Here is a 23,251-nt window from a genome sequence, read left to right as displayed (position 1 = left end):
CTCTACCTACTACGCCGCCGAGGGTATGGATTATAGTCTAAATCTTTCTAAATCTCTCCTTCAGAAGAAGCCTCCCTCGGTCCTTCAAACAATATTCTCTTCTTTGTACGGAGACCTTTCCCAAAGCCCTCCAATCGTAAAAAATAAAAGATAAATAATGACGAAGGTAAGTAAGTAGGTAGGTAGGTACTTTTTGAAAAGTTCATTTCTGGTCAAAATCATTTTATTAAAAATAATACATTTCACATAGGAACCTAAGTTGATTATTAAACAATGTGTTCATAGAAATAACGTTGACATCACAATTGCCCATTCAAATACAAATAGGTAGGTATAATTATTTTTAAAAAGGTGTAGTCCAATCAACGATGGTTTTATTTTGCAAAATGTGAGCTCCTTTCGGTTCGGTAATGTTTTCCGGAAGAAGAGCAGCATATAAAGAGGACACAGCACCTGATAAAATTGTATCAGATCGAATAAGTATTATGTACATTGTTAGGAAAGATAAACCATATTTAGTATAGAATTTATGATAATGTACCTACCTTGTGCAATTGTCAACGTTCCTTTATGACTAGTCATATCAGTATCAACGTAACCAGGATGCACCGAATTCACAACGATGTCCATACGTTTATTATTGAGAAATTCTCTTTGTTGAATTCTGGTCAACGCAGAAATACCGACTTTTGATACAGAATAAGCACTTGCTCCCGCCCAGTGTAGATGTACCTCTTTATCTTGTTCAGCTGACCTGGAAAAGGTATAAGTAGGTATGTAAGTAATGAATTTGACGATTAATATAAATTTTAATTCAGGCAAACGTTGGCTACCTCACATGGGTACCTAATATAATGCACATGTAATCAATATCAGAATAGATAGGTAAGTGAACCCTGAGCTAGTCTCACTCTCACCTCACAAAATCCAACATCAGTCCATCTAAATGATCAACGGTTAGATTGCCAGCAGATAATTTTTTCCTCAATAATTCAGATGGTATTTTAAGCAAGTGACAGTAATTGAGTGTGCTAGAAAGGTGCACGACTCTGGCATGTGGTCTGAGAATAGGAAACATTACATCGCAGACTTTTCTGGTACCGAAATAATTCACTCGAATCGTTTCTTTCGCTTGCACTGCAAGAGGGTCTGTGGCTGCAACCTGAATTCAAAAATGAAATTTATTATTATTATAGATGCATTTCATTTTCAACTCAATAGCTTGATAGGTTATCAGACTGATGTAAGAATATGTTTGCAAGTGGTTTCAAAACAAACTCACTTTGAAAGCAATCCCGGCATTATTTATTAATACGTCCAATCCGCCGTATTCGTGGAGAAGATAATTATTGAATTTGATAATACTTTGGTCATCGGTGATATCAAGTTGATGAAATTTTGGATGATAGCCCATCTGTATATAAAAAAAAATTAACGAACATTATAATTATGTACGTTGGTTGTTTAAGAAGTACATACATAAATAGGTACATGTCTTCCTATCTACTTTCGTTTGTGAGCCATACTCTTCTACTTTTACCTCATTTAGAGCTTTTACTGCAGCTAATCCTCGACCTTCATCTCGAGCTGTCAAGAATACATCTCCGGAAAAATTCTGACAAAGACCTTCAACTATAGCATATCCTATTCCTTTATTGCCACCTGTAACCTATGTTTGAACACATAATAGCAAGGTTGAAGATGATTTCCAAAAATTTAAATAGGTAATTAGGTAGGTACATACTTGATTTATTGAAATATTCGAACATGAAAATTTACACCGATAAGATGAGTTGAAATTTCATAACTTACCACCGCAACTTTTTTCAAAGATGAACTGCAAACTAATACAAAATGTTGATTCAGCGTTAAAATGAAATAATAAAGTGATATGCAAATCCATAAACTATTAGAACAATCTGCCACTTTCCATTTGCATAACATTTTCAAAAATTTATAAGTCGGTTCTCTATGAACTTTTGATTTTTATGAGTGCATATATGAATAATTTAACGCTTATCAAAACAATCTTGAAAATTACAAAACATATTAAAGATTCTTAATTACCTATCTTCAAATTTCTGAGAAATGTTATTAAAACTTGTTTATATAAGCAGATATGTAAGTACTAAGTAGGTATACTTGGGGATCTCGTGTGTGACCTGTTATCTACGAGAGCGAAATCATCAATGTTTACGATGTTGGATTTCATGATAAATTGATTCCACGTGTTTTGATTTTTCATCAAGTGTAACAAAAAAATCGTATCGACTCTCTTATCTTCTCTGTTAAAAAAAAAATTCAAATCCAATTTCATTTACTTACTCAAAAACAATTTCCATGAATTTCTATTTAACAAAAAAAAACCTCCCTCGGGCGCCCAAATTATGTTAGTTTCTTTTTGTGGAGCCCTTCAAAGTTGGTAAAAACTAGAAAATGAATAAAATAAGCAAATCGAATCTGTAAGCATTTTTTGAAGATTTCTTATTTCTTGATCAAATATAAACTCTTTTAAACAACTGGCTTTTTTTAAAAACCTTCTTCAACCCACTCCACTCCGCCCCCCTCAAACAATGATGGTGTCTTTATGTATAAAACAAATGAAATTGGTAATTTTATAAAAATACGTAGGTACCAATATCTGCGTCAGAATTTTTCCAGACAGTCCCCCCCCCTTTTTTAGATAAAAACTTTCCCACGATCTTCAAACATGTCCTCTTATGACGATTTTCCAAATTTGGGAAAAATTAGAACATGAATAAAAAATTAAACTTTGTAAAAAATGTTTGAAACTGATCGAAATTTAAATCTATCTTCCCTTCGGAATGAGCTTGATATCGTTGAAATCATCATTACTGGCTATGGTTAGAAGGGATTAACAAGCATGATGAGGTCGTTGATGAAACGAACGATTAGGATAGGAGGATCTCTAAGTGAATGATTGCTTTAAAAGGGGGTACATGAGAAACTACCTAAGGGGGGAGAATTTAGCCAAAGTCTATTTATGCCGCTAGACAAGGGTTTCCAATCCTAGTTCAACGATACAACTAAATGTTAGAATAATATTGAAATGAACACCTAACACTATTATTCCGATGATAACCTTTATTGGGTCTAAAGACATCGATTCTATTATAATTAATGGAATTAATTATTCTATACTCGATCTTCACTCCAACATGAGAATCTATGATCAATGCCATAAGACTCTTGCCGATCATGTGGTCCATATACATAACATTAATATCTTCATCGGAAGCTATTAATGAGCAAATAGGTATCAAACAATATACCTATCTTCAGGTCAAGATCCTTGTCCTAGACCCGAGGATGCTGATAATATTATTTAATTATTACTAACTTATATTTAATTAGTGGAGACACCACCATGTAAGTACCTACTTACCTAACACTGCTGACCGTCTCTCCACCTCTTCCCTGAGCCTACCCCAATACTAGTGACTCTACGGTGGATGCTTTACTTTAATAGGAGACACACGTAACGCACGCTCTACCTATTAATGTCCGGATTCATTAAAGGTAGCCGCAAAGGATGATTTATATAATCGAGATAGATAATAATTACAATTACGTTGATTACTCTACCGACGATTGAGTTTAATATTAATAAATTAACCATGCTCGAAATGGTATAGCCAAAATATAAGTTATATGTCTCGTCGAGAGACTATACATATTCGACACTATGTAAGCACAATGCCACTTGTAACCCCACGCTGCAGACGATGGAAAGCAAGTGAGGATCGTGGCTAGATTCCTATAGCAGGCGGCCACGAGCCAGAAGATCTCAGCTCACCCCTTTGTACATAAAAAGGTAGTTTTATGTCCAAAGCCGGGTGCATTGTCTGAGTTTATTACCATACCAGGTGTATCATACACATAATGAGTTATGTGTACATAGTTCCCACATTACGACGATTCCCCTAGCTAGGTAATCTATCGGAGAATGACCACCAAGAAGGTGAAGGCATACTGCACTATATCAAGCTTCCCTCGGTCCCTCAAACAATATTGATTCCTTTCCATGGAGACATTTCTCCAAAGTTGAAAATTTTGAAAGAAACGAAAAATTGAAGTACCTAAGTAAATAACAAGTTTTTGAATATTTTTTATTTTCGATCGAAACTTCTGAGTTATTTTGGTCCCCTGATGTTAAGCCTCCAAAAAGTGGAAACAATAAAGAAAATGGAATAAATTGAAAGTATGTAAAAATTATTGAAAAAATTTCTCATTTCCGTGTCAAAATTCTTCTGAATAGCCTCTCTTTCTTCTTATTCCTTGTAGCCTATAGAGCACATCTCAACTGAGAACACAAAAATCCAAATTTTTCAAAAAATTTATCGTTCCTCGTCCAGTTTTAAAATGTTTCCAAATTCCAAAATAGCCCATTGTAGGTATTTTTTGAAAATTTCATTTCTGGTCAAAATCTTTTTATTAAAAATACTTAATACGTTATCACATGCTTAGATTATTAAAAAATTAAATGTTTCATACAGATAACGTTGGCAGCACAATTAAGTACCTAAGTATTGAAATACAATTTTTTTAAAAAGGTGCAGTCCAATCGACGATGGTTTTATTTTGCAAAATGTGAGCTCCTTTAGGTTCTGTAATGTTTTCCGGAAGAAGAGCTGCATATAAAGAGGGTTCAGCACCTGGTATAAGTAAAACTGCATCAGATCCAATAGGTATCACAGTGTTAGGAAAGATAGGTAAACCGTATTTAGCATAAAATTTATGACTTTCCTACGTGGATAATTTTACCTAAGCCCAAATGGCACAATACCTTGTTCAATTGTCAACGTTCCTTTATGATTAGTCATATCAGTAACAACGTAACCAGGATGCACCGAATTCACAACAATATCCGCACGTTGATCATTGAGAAATTCTCTTTGTTGAATTCTCGCCAAAGCAGAAAGACCGACTTTTGACAAGGAATAAGCACTTACTCCCCAATCTATATCTACTTTATTATCTTGTTCAGCTGACCTGGAAAAGGTATTACCCAGGTATGAGGTATTGAATTGGACAATTATTAAAAGTAAATTTTCGTTGATTTAGTGTAGGTATAGGTAATCAGAAGTAATAATTTTAGACTACCCCACATAATAGGTAATTAATAATCAATAGGTATCAGAATAGATAAGAGAGTTCCGATGAGCTTGTCTCACTCTCACCTTACAAAATCTGACATCAATCCATCTAGATGATCAACGGTTAGGTTATCAGCCCATAATTTTTTCCTCAATGCTTCAGATGGTATTCTAAGCAAGTGAGCATATGCGCTAGAAAGGTGCACGACTCTGGCATGTGGTCTGAGAATAGGAAACATTACATCGCAGACTTTCCTGGTCCCAAAATAATTCACTAGAATTGTTTCTTTCGCTTGCACAGCAAAAGGGTAAGTGGCTGCAACCTGAACTGTGGTATAGGATTAAATAATTTTAATAAGGAATCATTTTTTGGGGAAAGCTTGGCGTGTCCAAATAGGTAGGTAAGGAGTTAGACTTGTATAACTAAATAGGATAAGTGGGTAATTCTACAGGAAAGTAACATAAAGGAACCTGCCTATACTCCAGATAATTAAAATGTCTAAACAAGAGAGTAATTTATTTCCTATCATCAAAAAAGGTTAGATAAAGGGACTATATACAAATAGGTAAATACCTATCAAAGTTCCAAAAGCATAAGGTGAGATCGTAACCTCTTTTAGGTGATAAGTATTTATTCGATTATAAAATATTATTCATAGGAATAATTACGATGTTCGACACATTATAAATTTGAATCGTTTACTCGATTATCTAAATTTCTAAGAGCTAATAAAATATCATACCTGATATATTTAATTATTAGTTTCTAAACCTGACATTACCTTGACAATTTTGATTTAATAAACTAAGACGGAGTCAATTTCCATGACTATATAGTAGCCCTATCTAAGAAGAATTTTCCCTAAATTCACACCATTATCTAGGCGTGTGCCTAAGCACCGCCATTACTGGCTTACGTGACACAGGTCTACTCTTCCATAATTAAAACCGATTCAATCGAATTAAAACACGAAATCATTATCGAAAATTCAAACAAATTTAACACTCGAAACTAATTCATTTTATTCTTACTCGAAACATTATTAGAAAAATAAAAACATGAAAAGAAAAAGGATTAATTATATAACGCGATCGCGTAACACTTCAAAACGTCCGTACTAATCACCATTCGAATTATTATTGGTACCTACTACGTTAGGTAGGACTTACCTAACGTCCATAAGTTCAACTTTTCCCCACTCTCATCACTTAAGCCCAGAATCATTGAACAATATGTAGATAGGTTAATCTACCCAAATAAATTCAGGCAAATTAACATGACCTATGCTACATAAAATTCTCCCCTGGCAAACTGAAGTGAGGAGATTGGGAAAAAGTTGTACTTTGGAAAATTTTCAAATTAAAAATATCTTCGAATAACAAGTACAAAAATTTGATAAAAAATTAAAGATAAAAAACTCGAAAATTATAAAATAAAAAGATCATAAATCACAGCTGCTGATTTAAACAAAAATTACAAATACAAAAAAGGTCACAATCGAGAAAAAACGTCATAATCGGGTACATAGTCAAAATCAGTAGAAAAACAAAAAGAAAAAATACAAAAAATACTCGAAAAAGAAACAATAACATTGTACAAACTCGAAAAAGGAACGAAACCTATTTACCGTCGTAGCGACCGTCGTCCACTCCATCCTTCGTCTTTTTCGCTCGAATGTAGAGGATTATGTGTTCGAATTCCGCTCGAAGTTGATCGGGTGACATTATTCGAAGGGTGTTTAAGATGCCATCTACTCGAATCAATGGCAACATCTTCTTGCAACGGACTATTCGAGGAGTAGGATTTGTTCGCGTACCTTTGAGCGTAAATTCGACCTTATTATCATCGTATTTGATAATATTCGATGTAAAATTCCGTCCGAGAATTATGGTACCTTTAACTTCACCAGAAATCCGATAAGGGTGAAGTTCAGTAACGTAGCAGTTGACGATATGCTCGTCATTTTCGTATCCTGGCATTCCAGGGTTGAGAGTGATCGGAAAATATACTGAAAAGTTACTTTTTACTCGAAAATCGTCGCGCCAAGGAATATAAATCACCGTCTCCGCTTCGAGTGCTTGCTTTGTAATCAACCCCGGATTCGACCAAGCCAAGTAACTGACCACCGAATTCGACACGAGAGAATGCTGTAACCGGGAATCGTAAATTACTTCGATCGGTTGATTTCGCACTTTGCCCAGGATGGTAAATGGCCATGCTAAAGCATCTCGTAAACTTATGTAAGTCCAAATCGGTCCGTACAAATATCGAGCGTTATGGGAATCATTTTCAAATGTGTTTCTCACGAGGTTCAAGTGGTTTTTCCACGCATTAGCCTCTGTCTCGATTCTCGGTATTTCGTAGGTTTGACGTCGGTTGTAACTTTCGATCATCGGCTCAATGATTTGGAATTGTTGGTATATGCCTCTGTTTAAACCGCGCCAAATTTCGATATATAGATTCTGAAAAGCACTCACCGGACAATCGAAATTTATTCTTAAAGGTTCTCCTTCGTAATAGTATGGGATGAAGGCGTGAATACGATTAATTGGAATTCTATCTTCGTCGATCAAATATTCCGGAGCGACTTGAATGGCGTTAGAAGGAATCGGCTTGAATCGAGGTTCGATGATCTCAGGTATGGTGGCAGATTTTTTCGCATTTGGTACCGACGTGTCCGGAGAAGCGAGAGATTGCTTGGAAGTCGAAGCGCCTGAATTCAACGAAAGATTCATATTCGAACCAAAAGAAACGTTCTTTTTTACATTCGAGTCTACCGCCGGTGTTTTCGCAGCTGGTTTCTTTTTTCCAAATTGTACGTCGTCATCAGTTTTCGATTTTGTTTTCTTTAAAGATGACTTCAACTGATTTTCGATGCTCGATGACTCAGAATTCGAATTCGAAATAGATGATCTTTCAGGAGCTTCTGGATTCTCGGGTCTGATAGAAATCGGTAAATCGTTGAATGCGCAGGAGATAAATTCATCCATATTCGGTATGATCAACAATTCATTAGGTACGAAAGTTGAGAAGGAACGAATCAGCGAACGGTCGAATGTGGTTGGCTTAAATTCATCGAGTAAGTAGTCGCAGCCAAAAGTCAACGTCAGAAATTCGTTAACGCATAGACGGACTTTATTGAGCAAAAACTCGAACGCAGCTTTTTTCAAAGCTTCCGAAAAACTCAATGACTCGACTTGAACGTTAATTCGATGACGGATCGGGCATTCGTAGTTGAATCCAATAAATGGAAATAATTTCTGTTCTTTTCGCTCGACGATAATATCCAATTCTGCAGACTGGGGGGTACACATAAACACTCGATCGTCGGGAATAAATTCATTCTTGATGAAGTGAACGTGACAGTCGCTACACTTGGAATAGAATCGATTATTGTGGATCTAAAACAAAAGAAAAATACAACACAATTCTAGGTTAGTTACTACTCGAATATCGAAATATACAATATTATGTATCAGTAACTAAGAGACTAGACTAGCAGACATTTCGACGAGAAGGCTTAAGACTTTTTCCCTAAAGGTTTGAGTGTCTGTTTTCGCATTATACTTTTTCAAATGCTTGATATTCTCGCTTATGACGTGTTCTGGATTGTCACATTCTTCAAGTTCATACACGTTTGGTTTCTTTTCGACGATAACCTTGTAAGGACCTTTCCAACAATCAGATAATTTCGCTGATATTCCTTTCTCTTTACTAGAAAGAACTCGATTTTTAACGAAAACCAATTCACCAGCTTTTAATCGGACTGGTTTAAAATATTTCTTGAAATATTCTATTTTTCGATCACGATCTTTCTTGTGATTATCAGCGACGATTTTTTCGATATTAGCTGGAACATGTCTTTTCTTGATGATATCTATTAAAGGATCTGGAACCACTGTCTTTTTCACCACTTCGAATGGAATACATCCAGTAACTAAACTTTCGGTATAATTTAGTTTTTTCTCGACTGATGGTAAAATTCTGGCCCAAGATTTCTGCTTGCGACTGATATATTTTCGCATACTGGAACCAATCGTAGCCATGATTCGTTCAGCAGGATTCGAATTTGGAGTATAACGAGATGTGTATCGTAACATGATATTTTGAAATCTCCAGTAATTTCGCCAATATCGAGAACTAAATTGGCTACCATTATCAGATAAAATCATTTCAGGTTTTCCAAATTCTGTGATCCAACTTTCGACTTTCTTTATCAGATTTTCAGAAGTGACTACTTTGACAGCATACAATCGAACATATTTGGTAAAGTGATCTTCGATAACGAATACTGAATCACAACCTCCAGTACTTGGTGGTATTGGACCAAAACTATCGATGCATAATATCTGATTAAAACGTTCAGACACAATAGGTGTGATTGGACCATATAATCTCGATGATGAACGTGATGAGATTTGACACGGTATACATTCAGCAACGAATTGATGAACTTGGACTGTCAGACCTGGCCAATCGAAATGTCTACGAACGATTTTGATGAGTTTCGTGATGCCAACATGTCCATACTCGTGATGATAGTGATGGATAATATCTTTTCGAAGTTTTAATGGCACATAAATTCGCCATATTCGATCATTACGATTTTGGATCATAATCAAGTTCAATTTTTCATCGAGTAACGTTTGGTATGGCTCACGACTCATCCACATTCTGATTTGGTCATCTCGATCTTGAAGTGCTCGAAATCGTCGAAATTCTGTATAGAGACATTTTGGTGGTAAATAATTAAAGAGAAATATGGTAAAGTTTTTATCATTCTCAGTAATTTGAAACGTATATCGAGAGAGAAAATCTGCAATAGAATTCTCGCAACCTGCAATGTGTCTGATATCGATTCGAAAATTATCCAAATAGAGAAGCCACTTGATAATTCGATTTGGTAATAAGTCATTTTTCTTGAGATATGTAACAGCTATATTATCTGTGTACAAATGAACTTTGTTACCAGCGAGGAGATAGTAATTTTTCGCCAATAAATGTACAATAGCGAGCAATTCTAACTCCATTATCGAATAAGACTTTTCATAACCTTTTAATACTCGAGATGTAAATGCAATTGGCATCATAAACGTTTTTTCATTTTTTTCTTGTTCTTGCATTACAACTCCACCGATGGCTTTAGTCGAAGCATCTGAGTATAAATAAAAAGGTTTATCGAAATCGGGATATACCAACATCGTTTCTCGAGCTAATTCTTGCTTTAATTCTTCGAAACAAAGTTCTCTTTCTTTAGTCCAAACAAAGTCAGCTTTACTCGAAGTCATAGCGTACAAGGATTCGCAGAGAGCACTGATATTCGACATATAAGCTCGATAGTACTGGAACATTCCGAGGAATTGTTGCATTCCTCGGAGTTCCATTGGCTTTTGGAAATCCAATATTGGTTGGATTTTAGCTGGATCAGCGGTAACTCCTTCTTCAGAAAACACCATTCCTAAGTAATTGATCTTATTCTTACACCATTGTGTTTTCTTTAAATTGAGAGTCATTCCGGCCTTTTTCACTTTCTCCATGAATATACGAATGTGCTCTAGGTGTTCTTTGAGCGTTCTCGAGAAAACAACGACGTCATCAACGTACACTCCAGTGAAGTGTTCGCAACCTTTCAATACAAGCAGCAGAGCGTACACAAATGCAGTCAATGAATCTTCGGTACCGAAACCGACTACTGTCATTACAAAAGGAATACCATCGACGACAAAACTTAATACAATTTGTTGGTTTTCATCGAGACCAATTTGAAGAAAGCCACAATTAAAATCGAAAATCGTGAACCATTTCATACCTCGAAATTTATATCGCATATTCGAGATATTAGGTACTTCAGTAGAATGACGTAAAATGTATTCATTCAAAGGTCGACCATCGATACAAATTCTGACCTTTCCTCCACCTTTGTCAACGAATACTAGACCAAGTTTATATGGTGACTGCCGTTGAACAATCTTACCATCTTTGATCCATTGTCGAATAATTTTGAATACACCATCTTCGTAGCGATGAGGAATAGGACGTGTTTTTACCCAAATTTTCTCAGGAGGAGGCAGAACTCCACCTTTGAATACTAGAGTGTGCGTGTACATATTGCACAACCCTATCCTATCTTCGAATATTTCAATATTATCGTGAATACTATTTTTTAACTCACCTTTTTCAGGATCAGGAATATTGATATCCTGAACCGTTTCGTCGACTCGAAGCATCAATTCACCATCGATGACGTATTCTTTATTTTCGCTGATGGAGAAAATTTCTTCGGTTTTCATCGCGGTGATATATTTTACTTCGACTGGATCTTTCTGCTTTGGATCTTTCTTCAACTCGAATCGATGTGGATTTTTTTCGCTATCTTTGAAGAAAACGTCGAACGTAGTATCATTAGATGGATCTCGAACTTGAATACGATTCTCAGCCATATGAGTCACCATTTTAAATTCTCGTTGAAGATTACGGCCAACGATTAATTCAGCATTGAGGTCTTTCACAACGAAAAGCTGGATATGAAAGACGCTTTTACGAGGTTTTTGAGTTGGAAAACTGAAGGTAACGTATGACATTTTGGTAATTTTCGGATGTGATTTACCAGCGGCTAAGGAAAATTGTTTTCCCATACCTTCAGCTTTAACCTCGCTTTTTCTAAGTTCAGGATGTTCGGCAAGAATGCGTTCATATGCATTTTCTTGAATTAACACGTGAGAACATCCTCCGTCGATCAAGGCATCAATTTTTACTTTGCCGAACTCGAGTGTGATTTTAGGTGAAACGTCTTTATTCACATACTCGATATCGACTGGATTAAGAACTTCGATAACACTGTGATTTAGATTGAATATCACAGGTTCATCAACGTGACCATATAGGCTGCCACTTAGATGTTCTTCTCGTTGTTGAATATGTTTCACTTCAAGATCTTTCTCGAATTCGAATTTGGTATCGATTTGACATTGACTTCGGAAGAATTTAATCATTTCCCATTGGAGTTTTTGGAAACATGCGTTACTCCAATAAACACAGTTGATTTCTTTTGAAGTCGATTTATTCAGTTCGTATAAATTCTGTTTAACTTGATACAGAATATCCTCTTCGTAAGTATAAACGTACCATTTTTTCTCATTTGGCCATAATTCATTGCGTTGAACAAAAAATGAGAATAGGTTCCAAAACCGACAACCTTCTTCTTTATGACCGATATAGAAAAGCTTGCTATTAACTTCTTGAAGCGTTTTCCAATATTCAAGGTCTTCTTCGCGACCTCGTAATGGAACGGTCAGCATAAAAATTATCTTCTTGAAATGGTGTTTATCTCGAAGATTGATGACTAATTTTTTCAAATGGTGATAAAATGCTGAACTATCGAATTTTTTAGTCCAGACAGATTCTTGCAAACCAACAGACAGCAACGCAGTATCAACAGTTGATGGAATATCGAACGTTTTTTCTTCAAGTATTTTGTTGATTTGAGGAACAGTGAGGCTATCTTGACACAAAATATATTCGTCTTTTGAAGTATCAAAACAAACATATTTCATAAACTGTAGTGCAGCTCGATTACCGATATATGCGATTCTTCCACCCATAATGTACAATTTTTCTTTGATGACTGGCGGTGGTTCTGGAACAGTTGGTTTTTTGATTGGATCGCCTTTTTTTGAAATAATTTTAGCGGTCGGTTTTCGATCGGTGGAGGGAATACTACGACCGTCAGTATTTCCCTCTACATGTTTAAATCACACAATCGAACGGTTATACTATCTTCTTCTTCTTCTTCATTATTTTGTTCTTCTTCTTCGTTAGAAGGATCGACTTTTTCAAATTCACCTTTGTCAGTCAGCATATAAATTTCAACATTTTCGGTTAAATTTACTTCTTCGATACTAGCAATCTTTTTCATATCAGCACTGTTAGGATCTTTCGGATTTATCGTCTTTTTAAACAGCTGACCTGGTTTGAACTTTTTCAGAAGAAGGTTTTGTTGAGCTGTACGATTATTATTCGAATTGTTGGAATTATTCGAATTTGTTTTAGGCTTTTGATAACCACTGGAACCGGACGACGAAAAAGATTTATTATCGCTTTTATTCTTTTTCTTCGAAGACTTATCGATAAGAGATTTCATATGTTGATGATAATATGATGACGCACTAATATCTCTTCTTTCGATGTCTCTTGAGCCAGCTTGTTCCATTTTGGTTATTCGAGCAATTAAATTCTCAATCGAATCTTCAGGTTTGCTTTCCTTAAACACTTCTCGAAATTCATAACCAAAAGGCTTGATTTTTTCGACGATCATTTCAGCAACCCATATAGAAGGTGCACAGGGATTCCAACGCATACGTTTTAACCAAAATGTAACGAAATCGGTTACACTTTGGTTCGGATTTTTCTTGTCTTTAAACAAACATGTATTATCGGAAGTATACACGTTGTTATTCGAAAATTCTTTTATAAATTTTCTAGCATTTTCATGCCAAGGAGCATCCAAATCCATTTGATTTTGGAAATTAACGAGTTCCACAAACCTCGAGTTTATTTGAAAAGAGAATGTTGTAATTTTTATTATTTTTCACGTACGGTCGCATCTCCTTTTCAAATTCGACTACGAATTCTTCGGCTACTCGATGATCTTCGGCTCCTTCCCAGGATTTCAATCTTGTATTATCGAGAATCTGTTGAAGATTGAATCCTTTTCCTTCGGAACCATCACCATTAGTTCGAAATACCACTGGATCGATTTTAATTAACGATAATGAACCGGGAATGTGGTATTCGAATTCATCAGCTGCTGCATTGAGATTAAAGTGACGTTGAGGAATCTCAATACACGATTCTTGAGGAGTATTGTCGAAATTAGGACGAGATTTAGGGCCATATTTCTCGAACATTTTAGCCATTGACTCAGATTGTTTCGTCATTATGGCATTCATTTGTGCTGGAGATATTCCAACAAATGTAGTGTTTTGAGTTACATTTTGGTTACCTCCAGTAGCATCAGCATCTTCGAAGCGAGTACCATTGAATTCCTCAGCTTCTCTAGCCCTTTTTTTCCAGTCCATCATTTCTCTGGTAGCCTTTTCGTGATCAGCCATTAATTTTTTAATATCGTCGACAGTCATGTTTGAAGGATCCATTTTATCGACTTTTACAGGTGACTTCTTCGGTGAAACCTTTGAAGGTGAACGATGATAAGAAACTTTCAATTCGTTGATGGATACAGTTGATATGTCTGATTCACTCGAAGATCGTCGAATAGTTGAGCAAAGTGAAATTTTATCAGATGAAATTGAAATATGACGTTCTCGAGATGAATTGAGCGACTCTTCTGATGCAGTAAACGAATGATGAGATGAAAATATCGAAACGTTGAAAACTTTGTTTAAATCGTCGATCAAAGTATCACTGAATTTCACAGGAGCTACGTCGTCGTTGGTAGAATCGTGTGTAGGCTTTATTCGTTTACGAAATCTGGTCTCTTTGTAAAAACCTACTGGATGCTGTAAGCTGCGTAAACGATGAAGCTTTATATTCGAAGAAGGTTTGGGATTAAGTTTCTCAACCAACTGTTTTTCGAGTTCGTTGGGAGAAACAACCAATAGGTCTGGCAAACTTCTCGACCACCTTCTGTGTGACTTTTTAGGAGTCACGAACACAGCCGTCGATGATAACTCGTCGTAATCAGGTGAGAATCGACTAAAATCAGGAACTTGATTCGCTGGATCAATAATCGAAGTATCAGGAACTAATCGATCAGTTGAAATCGAATCTTAAATTAATTCTTCGCGTGAATTACTCGACACTATGAAAGAAATTCTTCAATACACGAAACTCACGAAGCCAGCGCGATAATGGTGTGAATATACCCTAACTAATTCCCTAACAATCCCTAACTAGACCCTAAAGCCCTGATAATTGTCAAGGAACGTCTAACAAAGTAATACAAACCCTAATAATCGAAAACAACAAACAATAACATATACCTACATACTCGAAGATTGAATAATATGTATAGTGGATCAAAAATACTCGAACGTTGGGCGCCATCCTATTACATAGGAAATTTTGACACTTATTCAACCTTCGAATATTCATATAATACACATAGAAAACTAATGATAATAATAATACACGTAATATTTTTATTAAGGTCTCCTAGAAACCTATCATACCTTCGGAGCGTCCATTTTATATACCAAACGAATAAACAAAGTAAAATGACTGGAACAATAACCAGGAACTCGAATACAGGCCGACACTCTTTCTTACGCACTTCACACTCGAAAGCTTTACAAATTAGAGCTTGAAACAATCACAAGAAATAATCGAACAAATTCATCAACTAATTGCTCAAAAAGAAAAAGTAAAAATTCGCACTAAAAGCATTCGAAACACAGAAACATACGCAACGAAAGATATTACAATACTGTTGCCTTAACCTACGCAACAGAACACAACGTGAACAAGTTCTGATAAGGATATGCGCAGTACACGAATACAATAGATACTCTAGCAGTTTGGTTTTTCTAGGAACTCTTTTTCTATTCGATCACTCGAAGCTATTTTTATCTTTTTTCATATTTTTTTTTCAACTCAAACTGTACTTCTTATAATCTTATAGCTAGTTTGTACTCGAATGCTCGAAAGCAATCGAAAACGTTTGGGGGGAGGAGAGAATTTAGTTGGCCTAATTATCTACTAACACAAACATATTTACACATATTTCAAGGTCTTTTGAGATGCAATTTCGTTCGATACATTATACCTTTACCTAGACAAGTACATTTATTTCGTTTACGCATTTTCATGCTCGTAAGTAGGTACAATTGACAGTGTGCTTGCTAGAAAAAACCTTCTTAACACGAATCTACGTAACCCATGTATCTACCTACTCGATACATGGTTACAGGCGGAAATTTTTCTATCCAGTTTCAACTGGAGACAGAAGGCTCACAAATGAAATAAGATTACTTATGGCCATGGAAATAAATTCTTCTCATTATTTTACTCAATAAAAAATTCAAATTATTCGAAATTTCTCGAATTTCAATTTTGACACAAATTTTCAAAAATGGAAATTTTTTTTAGGCAAGTCTTACCTACTTAAATTGACACAAACTTTTGCCCCACGTTGGGCGCCAATTTTAATTATCTGTGGTATAGGATTAAATAATTTTAATAAGGAATCATTTTTTGGGGAAAGCTTGGCGTGTCCAAATAGGTAGGTAAGGAGTTAGACTTGTATAACTAAATAGGATAAGTGGGTAATTCTACAGGAAAGTAACATAAAGGAACCTGCCTATACTCCAGATAATTAAAATGTCTAAACAAGAGAGTAATTTATTTCCTATCATCAAAAAAGGTTAGATAAAGGGACTATATACAAATAGGTAAATACCTATCAAAGTTCCAAAAGCATAAGGTGAGATCGTAACCTCTTTTAGGTGATAAGTATTTATTCGATTATAAAATATTATTCATAGGAATAATTACGATGTTCGACACATTATAAATTTGAATCGTTTACTCGATTATCTAAATTTCTAAGAGCTAATAAAATATCATACCTGATATATTTAATTATTAGTTTCTAAACCTGACATTACCTTGACAATTTTGATTTAATAAACTAAGACGGAGTCAATTTCCATGACTATATAGTAGCCCTATCTAAGAAGAATTTTCCCTAAATTCACACCATTATCTAGGCGTGTGCCTAAGCACCGCCATTACTGGCTTACGTGACACAGGTCTACTCTTCCATAATTAAAACCGATTCAATCGAATTAAAACACGAAATCATTATCGAAAATTCAAACAAATTTAACACTCGAAACTAATTCATTTTATTCTTACTCGAAACATTATTAGAAAAATAAAAACATGAAAAGAAAAAGGATTAATTATATAACGCGATCGCGTAACACTTCAAAACGTCCGTACTAATCACCATTCGAATTATTATTGGTACCTACTACGTTAGGTAGGACTTACCTAACGTCCATAAGTTCAACTTTTCCCCACTCTCATCACTTAAGCCCAGAATCATTGAACAATATGTAGATAGGTTAATCTACCCAAATAAATTCAGGCAAATTAACATGACCTATGCTACAGAACTCAAGTGAATGAAATTTGTTAATAGATGTGCTTCATTTCCAACTGAATATAGTTTCATAAGCATCGATATTAATTAGGTACGCTAAATGGATACCGCTCTTCCTTCAGTTCCTATCTAGAATCCTATTCAATTATTTTTCCTATACTAGAGTAACAATCGCTAATCCCTTATGTGAAATGTGCTCCTAAGAATTTTTTTGTATACCTACTCAGACTATACATCACGATAGATAGGTAACGAGATGATTAATGTGCACGTCGTTATAAATATTTCTAGGTAGGTACCTATTTGTTTTCTGGTGTATATTAAAACTGAAAATAATCAATTCTTCGTTCGTTATTTACTTTTGCGTTATAACAGAAAGCAATCCCGGCATTATTTATTAATATGTCTAATCCTCCGTATTCGTGGAAAATATAATTATTAAATTTGATGATACTTTGTTCATCGGTGATATCAAGTTGGTGAAATTTTGGATGATAACCCATCTGCATAAAAATAAAACAATTTGATAAACATTATACATAAATGTACATTGGTGTCCATGTACTCCTATATCAACATACTTTCGTTCACGAGTCATACGTAGGTACTTCGACATTTATGTAGGTTGTACCAATGTACCTACCTCATTTAGAGATGTTATTGCAGCTAATCCTCGACCTTCATCTCGAGCTGTCAAGAAGACATCTCCGGGAAAGTTCTGACAAAGTCCTTCAACTGTAGCATATCCTATTCCTTTATTACCACCTGTAACCTATTTATGTTTGAACACGTAATAGCAGGGATGAAGATGATTTTCCAAAATTTAAACAGGGACTTGATTTATTGAAATATTCAAACATGTAAAATGTTACACCGATAAGATGAGGTGAAATTTTATAACTTACCACTGCAACTTTTTTCATTGTAGATGAACTGGAAACTAATATAAAATGTTGATTCAGCGTTAGAATGAGATAATAAAGTGATAAGCAAATCCATAAACTAGAACAATCTGCCACTTTCATTCGGATAAGCTTCAAAAATTTATCTATCACAATACCTATTTTATAAACTTGAAGTCGACTCTTATCTGAGAACTTTCGATTTTTATGAGTAGGTACATAGGTACTATACAAATTTGATGTTTATCAACATAATCTTAGAAATTAAGTACGTATCAGATAATATATTTTTTAATTTTTAATTATAATTACCTATCTGCGAATTTATGAAAAATTTCTCACCAAATTTAAAGTTTTCAGGCACGCTAAGAAAAAGATTCCCAAAGCAGGAAAAAATAATGATGAATTAAAAAAAAAATGTTGAAAATTTTTCATTGCTGGTAAAATTTTTTTAAATTATCTCCGCTCCTGCCCTCCTACTTTCAAGATAAAACTCCCTGCGGTTTCTCAAAACATTGATGAATTGGTCTTCTCACATGGAGGCCTCTTTAAGATGGAAAAAATTAAAAAATTGAGTGAACGATTCTGAGAGGTTGGAATAAAACAAACAAAAAAAACTTTTCTCATGTGCCCATAAATAAGACTAGCCACTATATAAGTTGAGACTGCAGTACGTATTTTAATCAAATATGTATGTCGGTACAAGTTTTTTTTTCAGGTTGCAGTACATTTATTTCTAATTCCTGATTTTTCTTTAAGTCGAAATCAGAAGAGAAGTATAACTTTTCACAGACAGGTTCACTCCAATCTACGATATCTTTATTCTTCCAGATAAAAGCTCCTTTCGGTTGGGTGAGATTTTCCGGAAGTAAAGCAGCATATAACGGAGCGACAGCACCTTGTAAGTTAAGTTGAATAAACCAATGTTACGCATCATTCTTTTAAATATGTACTTGCCTACGGCCAATTCCAAAGCGAGAAATGTTTTACCTAAAGGAGTCCTCTAGTACAACCTACCTTGTTCAGTAGTCAATAATCCTTTCTGCTTTGTCATATCTGTATCAACACGTCCTGGATGTACGGAATTTACTACAATATCGACACGTTCATCATTGAGAAATTCTCTTTGTTGAATTCTAGTTAAAGCAGATAGGCCAACTTTCGATACTGCGTAAGCCAAATTTCCCCATTTTGACGTTAATTTTGCATCATTTTGAACCACAGATCTGTAAAAATCAAGCATATCCGAAGTGCTCGTCTCCATAGAAATGGGTAAGTTGGTAGGTAGGTATATCTTGCTTTAATCTTTTAAGCCTCATGTCACTCAGGTACCTACTTGAGAAATTGTCTCATCAATTCGTCTAATTCATCTGCGGTCAATGATTTTGATGCTAGTTTTTCGCGTAATGATTTCGATGGTATTTTGAATAAAAAACCGTATTTACTGGAAAGATTCACAACTCTTGCATGGCATCTAAGTATGGGAAATAAAACGTCGCACGTTTTTTTCACTCCGAAATAATTCACTTGGATGGTTTCAATTGCTTTTGATGGATCTTCGAGATCATTCTGATTTCAACAACGAAACGAGTTAATGACATTATAGAGTCAATTCATTCATCAAATAATGAATCGGTAAAAATCATTTTAAAATTATAACGAGATGGGTAACCTCTAGTCCAACGCCAGCATTATTTATCAATACATCCAAACCACCATATTGTTCTAAAAGATGATCTCTCAATGTGATGACACTTCGTTCGTCTGCCACATCAAGTTGGTGGAATTTTGGATTGAAACCGAGCTGTAAAAAATTTTTAGTTTATGATCAACGACTGCATGAAGATCGAATAGGTATTTAAAAAATGCATAAGTAGGTCAATAACTAATTACTCACGTCTTTTAATGTTTTAATCGAAGCTAAACCTAGTTCTTCATTTCGAGCTGTCAAGTACACATCACCGGGGAAATCCTTGCATAGGCCTTTGACAATTGCGTATCCAATACCCTTATTTCCACCGGTAACCTAGTTCACAAAAATTTTTGATCTATTTGCACATTAATGTCCATTTTGAGGCCGAAATAAGTTAAACTATCCAGAATTAGTGTTATTTAAAACAGGCATATTTAGACCTGAATTACTTACGACAGCTACTTTTTTCCTCATTTGATTCATATTTGAGGGGCTTGGTTCAAAATTTGACTCTATCCAAAAATCACTTTTTTTTCAGGCGAAGCGAAAACCCGGTACAGCTCAAACGGTAAGTCTTACAAGGTCTGTATCGCTGTCGAACATCCATACCATTGATGATCCATAGGTATTAGGTACCCATATTATAGAATATTTTTTAAATTTATTTACGTAGTTAGTCACGCATTATTATTTTATCAGCCCTAAAGCAGTAAGTCATTGAAAGTCGATACCGCGCTCGAACATCCATACAATCGATGATCCATAATCCCATATCCGGATTAGTTAAAGTATTTTTTTTATGTAGGTACATATTTATACAGTCAGTTATTATTAGGTATTACATCACGAATTCTCATTTTTTCTCTTCAGAAGGGAAATTTCCAATACATTCTGTTGGATGAACTCCTTTTATTCCAAGGTTGATGCACCCCTCTTTAAAATGCTCAAAATTATGGTACTATTTTGGACAAACATATAAGTGCAATCGATTTACATATCGTTTTATTGATATTAGGTTCCTACTTGAAAATAAAAATATAATAAAATTTTCGACAATTGCAAAAAAAGATTTTTAACCAAATTTCAGGAAAATTTGACAAAGTTGAGCGAAAATTGCATAAAACTTCTCTGAAACAAGTCAGTGATGTAAGATGCTTAGAAAGTATACCTACTAGCTTATTTAAAAAAACGAAGTACAACATTCAAAGATCAAAAAGCATAAGGGTAATTGGGGGGGGGGGGTTTGTAATAAACTAACAATTTTAAGAGGTTGGAATAGAACAAAAAAATTTCTTTTCCTATGCGTCTATAAATAATAATAGGCACCCTAAGTTGATTTTCTTTTCTAGGTTGCAGTAGATCTATTTCTGATTTTTCTTGGAGTGGAGATCAGACGAGAAATATAATCTTTCCTTGACAGGATCACTCCAATCGACGACATCTTTATTCTTCCAGATAAAAGCTCCTTTCGGTTGGGTGACATTTTTCGGAAGTGAAGCAGCATATAACGGAGCGACAGCACCTTTTATGTGAGTTGGATTGCAATCAAAGTTAGAATCATTTTTTAAAATATGTATGTATACCTATTTAGCCTACCTACAAATTTCAAAGCGAAACATTTTCTACCCAAATAAGTCCCCGTCTAGTACAACTTACCTTCTTCAGTAGTCAATGATCCTTTATGCCTTGTCATATCTGTATCAACATATCCTGGATGTACGGAATTTACTACAATATCGACGCGTTCATCATTATTGAGAAATTCTCTTTGTTGAATTCTAGTTAAAGCAGAAACGCCGGCTTTCGATACAGCGTAAGCTGATTTTCCCCATTTTGACGATAATTCTGTATCATTTTGATCGATAGATCTGTAAAAATCGAGAATATCTGATGTGCATATCCCCAAGCTTGATCATGTCACTCAGGTACATACCATACCTACTTGATGAATTTTCTCATCAATTCGTCCAATTCATCTCCGGTTAATGATTTTGATGCTAGTTTTTCGCGTAATGATTCCGATGGTATGTTGAATAAAAAGCCCAATTTACTCGAAAGATTCACAACTCTGGCATGGGATCTAAGTATGGGAAATAAAACGTCACACGTTTTTCTCACTCCGAAATAATTGACTTGAATGGTTTCAATTGCAAAAGATGGATCTTCGAGATCATTCTGATTTCAACAACGAAACGAGTAAATGAAATTAGGTAGTCAATTCCAACGAATAATAAATCGGTAGAAATCATTTTAAAATTAGGTAGGTATAATAATAACCTCTCGTCCAACGCCAGCATTATTTACCAATACGTCTAAACCACCATATTGTTCTAAAATATGATCTCTCAATGTGATGATACTTCGTTCGTCTGTGACATCAAGTTGATGAAATTTTGGATTGAAACCGAGCTGTAAAAAATTTTAAGCATTATGATCAACAACAAACTGAAGATCGAAAATTTAAAAAATGGACGGATCCTCAACTCATTACCCACGTCGTTCAACATTTTAATCGAAGCTAAACCTAGTTCTTCATTTCGAGCTGTCAAGTACACATCACCGGGGAAATCCTTACATAGGCCTTTGACAATCGCATATCCAATACCCTTATTTCCACCGGTGACCTAGATCACAAAATATTTTGATTCGTTTGCAAATATTAATGTCAGCTTTGAAGTTGAAAATTGAGCTATCTACAAGTAATAATAGTGTTTACAATTTAGACCTACAGGCTACTTACGATAGCTACTTTTTTCCTCATTTGATTCACATTTGTTTGTTTACAAGTGGTGGATTGCATGAATGTTGGTTCAAAGCATACAACAACATTAATTATAAAAATATTCGTTAGAAAAATCCAAATCCATATTTGAACCATGATACTAATACATGATAACTTATTAAAAAAACGAAAACATAATTTCTGGCATATTGTCACAAATCGGAAAATTTTAAAAATTCGACATTAAAAATTAGACCTACTCGAGTAGGTCTGAAGTCTGAAAATATAGACCTTGAATGAAATACGTATAAAAGATGCCAAGTTGTACCATTGAATATTTGCTTCTATCAACAATCTTAAAATTTTTCATGTGCCTGCGTATCTTACAATTGGACGAATTCTGATAGCATATAAATGATAAAATAATCTACGTAATTATATGAGTTTGTGACTTTGAGATGGTCAGTTTTTCAACGAGGAAATTTTTTGTACTACCAGCTTCAGGTTTGAATGATACCCAGCTATATCAAAGGAGCATGAGGTAATCAAAATTTTAGACACTTGGATAAGTACATACAATTTTTAGATGTTTTGAAAAATTTTTGAATAATTAAGAAATCTAAGTTCTATTAAAGTTTTTAAAATTTAGCTGAAAAAGCACTTGAAAATCATAAAAAATTGAAAAAAAAACATTA

At 34.8% G+C, this 23,251-nt stretch overlaps 5 protein-coding genes across 8 annotated transcripts; all 5 read right to left on the bottom strand.

Moving 5' to 3' along the window:
* Positions 1–187: 187 nt before the first annotated feature.
* LOC135837464 (carbonyl reductase [NADPH] 3-like) lies at positions 188–2,095 on the bottom strand. 2 transcript variants are annotated; one of them, XM_065352739.1, is made up of 6 exons: positions 1,813–2,095; positions 1,508–1,669; positions 1,283–1,414; positions 918–1,162; positions 546–754; positions 188–453 (listed from the first exon to the last, which is right to left on the bottom strand). In XM_065352739.1, exons 1-6 carry the CDS (start codon positions 1,942–1,944, stop codon positions 344–346), a joined length of 990 nt encoding a protein of 329 aa, XP_065208811.1. In that variant the 5' UTR covers positions 1,945–2,095; the 3' UTR covers positions 188–343. The 2 variants fall into 2 exon arrangements, with proteins under 2 accessions (XP_065208811.1, XP_065208812.1); XM_065352740.1 differs by having other exon boundaries at positions 1,541–1,669.
* A 458-nt stretch (positions 2,096–2,553) lies between these two features.
* LOC135837465 (carbonyl reductase [NADPH] 3-like) lies at positions 2,554–18,646 on the bottom strand. Of its 3 annotated transcripts, none has more exons than XM_065352741.1 (6): positions 18,145–18,646; positions 17,883–18,011; positions 17,599–17,742; positions 5,202–5,440; positions 4,808–5,013; positions 2,554–4,691 (listed from the first exon to the last, which is right to left on the bottom strand). In XM_065352741.1, exons 1-6 carry the CDS (start codon positions 18,262–18,264, stop codon positions 4,567–4,569), a joined length of 963 nt encoding a protein of 320 aa, XP_065208813.1. In that variant the 5' UTR covers positions 18,265–18,646; the 3' UTR covers positions 2,554–4,566. The 3 variants fall into 3 exon arrangements, with proteins under 3 accessions (XP_065208813.1, XP_065208814.1, XP_065208815.1); XM_065352742.1 differs by having other exon boundaries at positions 2,554–4,676; XM_065352743.1 differs by lacking the exon at positions 17,599–17,742.
* Positions 6,116–15,464, bottom strand: LOC135837461 (uncharacterized). The gene is made up of 2 exons (XM_065352736.1): positions 15,306–15,464; positions 6,116–8,519 (listed from the first exon to the last, which is right to left on the bottom strand). Exons 1-2 carry the CDS (start codon positions 15,318–15,320, stop codon positions 6,738–6,740), a joined length of 1,797 nt encoding a protein of 598 aa, XP_065208808.1. The 5' UTR covers positions 15,321–15,464; the 3' UTR covers positions 6,116–6,737.
* Positions 18,647–18,796: 150 nt separating the features above from the next.
* LOC135837466 (carbonyl reductase [NADPH] 3-like) lies at positions 18,797–20,685 on the bottom strand. Its single transcript, XM_065352745.1, has 6 exons — positions 20,288–20,685; positions 20,039–20,167; positions 19,814–19,945; positions 19,478–19,710; positions 19,159–19,367; positions 18,797–19,039 (listed from the first exon to the last, which is right to left on the bottom strand). The coding sequence occupies exons 1-6, from the start codon at positions 20,315–20,317 to the stop codon at positions 18,825–18,827; spliced, it is 948 nt and encodes a 315-aa protein (XP_065208817.1). The 5' UTR covers positions 20,318–20,685; the 3' UTR covers positions 18,797–18,824.
* Positions 20,686–20,818: 133 nt separating this feature from the next.
* Positions 20,819–23,251, bottom strand: LOC135837463 (carbonyl reductase [NADPH] 3-like). The gene is made up of 6 exons (XM_065352738.1): positions 22,575–23,251; positions 22,330–22,458; positions 22,112–22,243; positions 21,777–22,009; positions 21,491–21,702; positions 20,819–21,356 (listed from the first exon to the last, which is right to left on the bottom strand). Exons 1-6 carry the CDS (start codon positions 22,710–22,712, stop codon positions 21,196–21,198), a joined length of 1,005 nt encoding a protein of 334 aa, XP_065208810.1. The 5' UTR covers positions 22,713–23,251; the 3' UTR covers positions 20,819–21,195.

This window comes from Planococcus citri, chromosome 2 (genome assembly GCF_950023065.1).
Source record: "Planococcus citri chromosome 2, ihPlaCitr1.1, whole genome shotgun sequence".
Lineage (NCBI taxonomy): Eukaryota > Metazoa > Arthropoda > Insecta > Hemiptera > Pseudococcidae > Planococcus > Planococcus citri.
The sequence above is the reverse complement of the archived record's forward strand: the minus strand, read 5'-3'. Positions and strand labels throughout refer to the sequence as shown.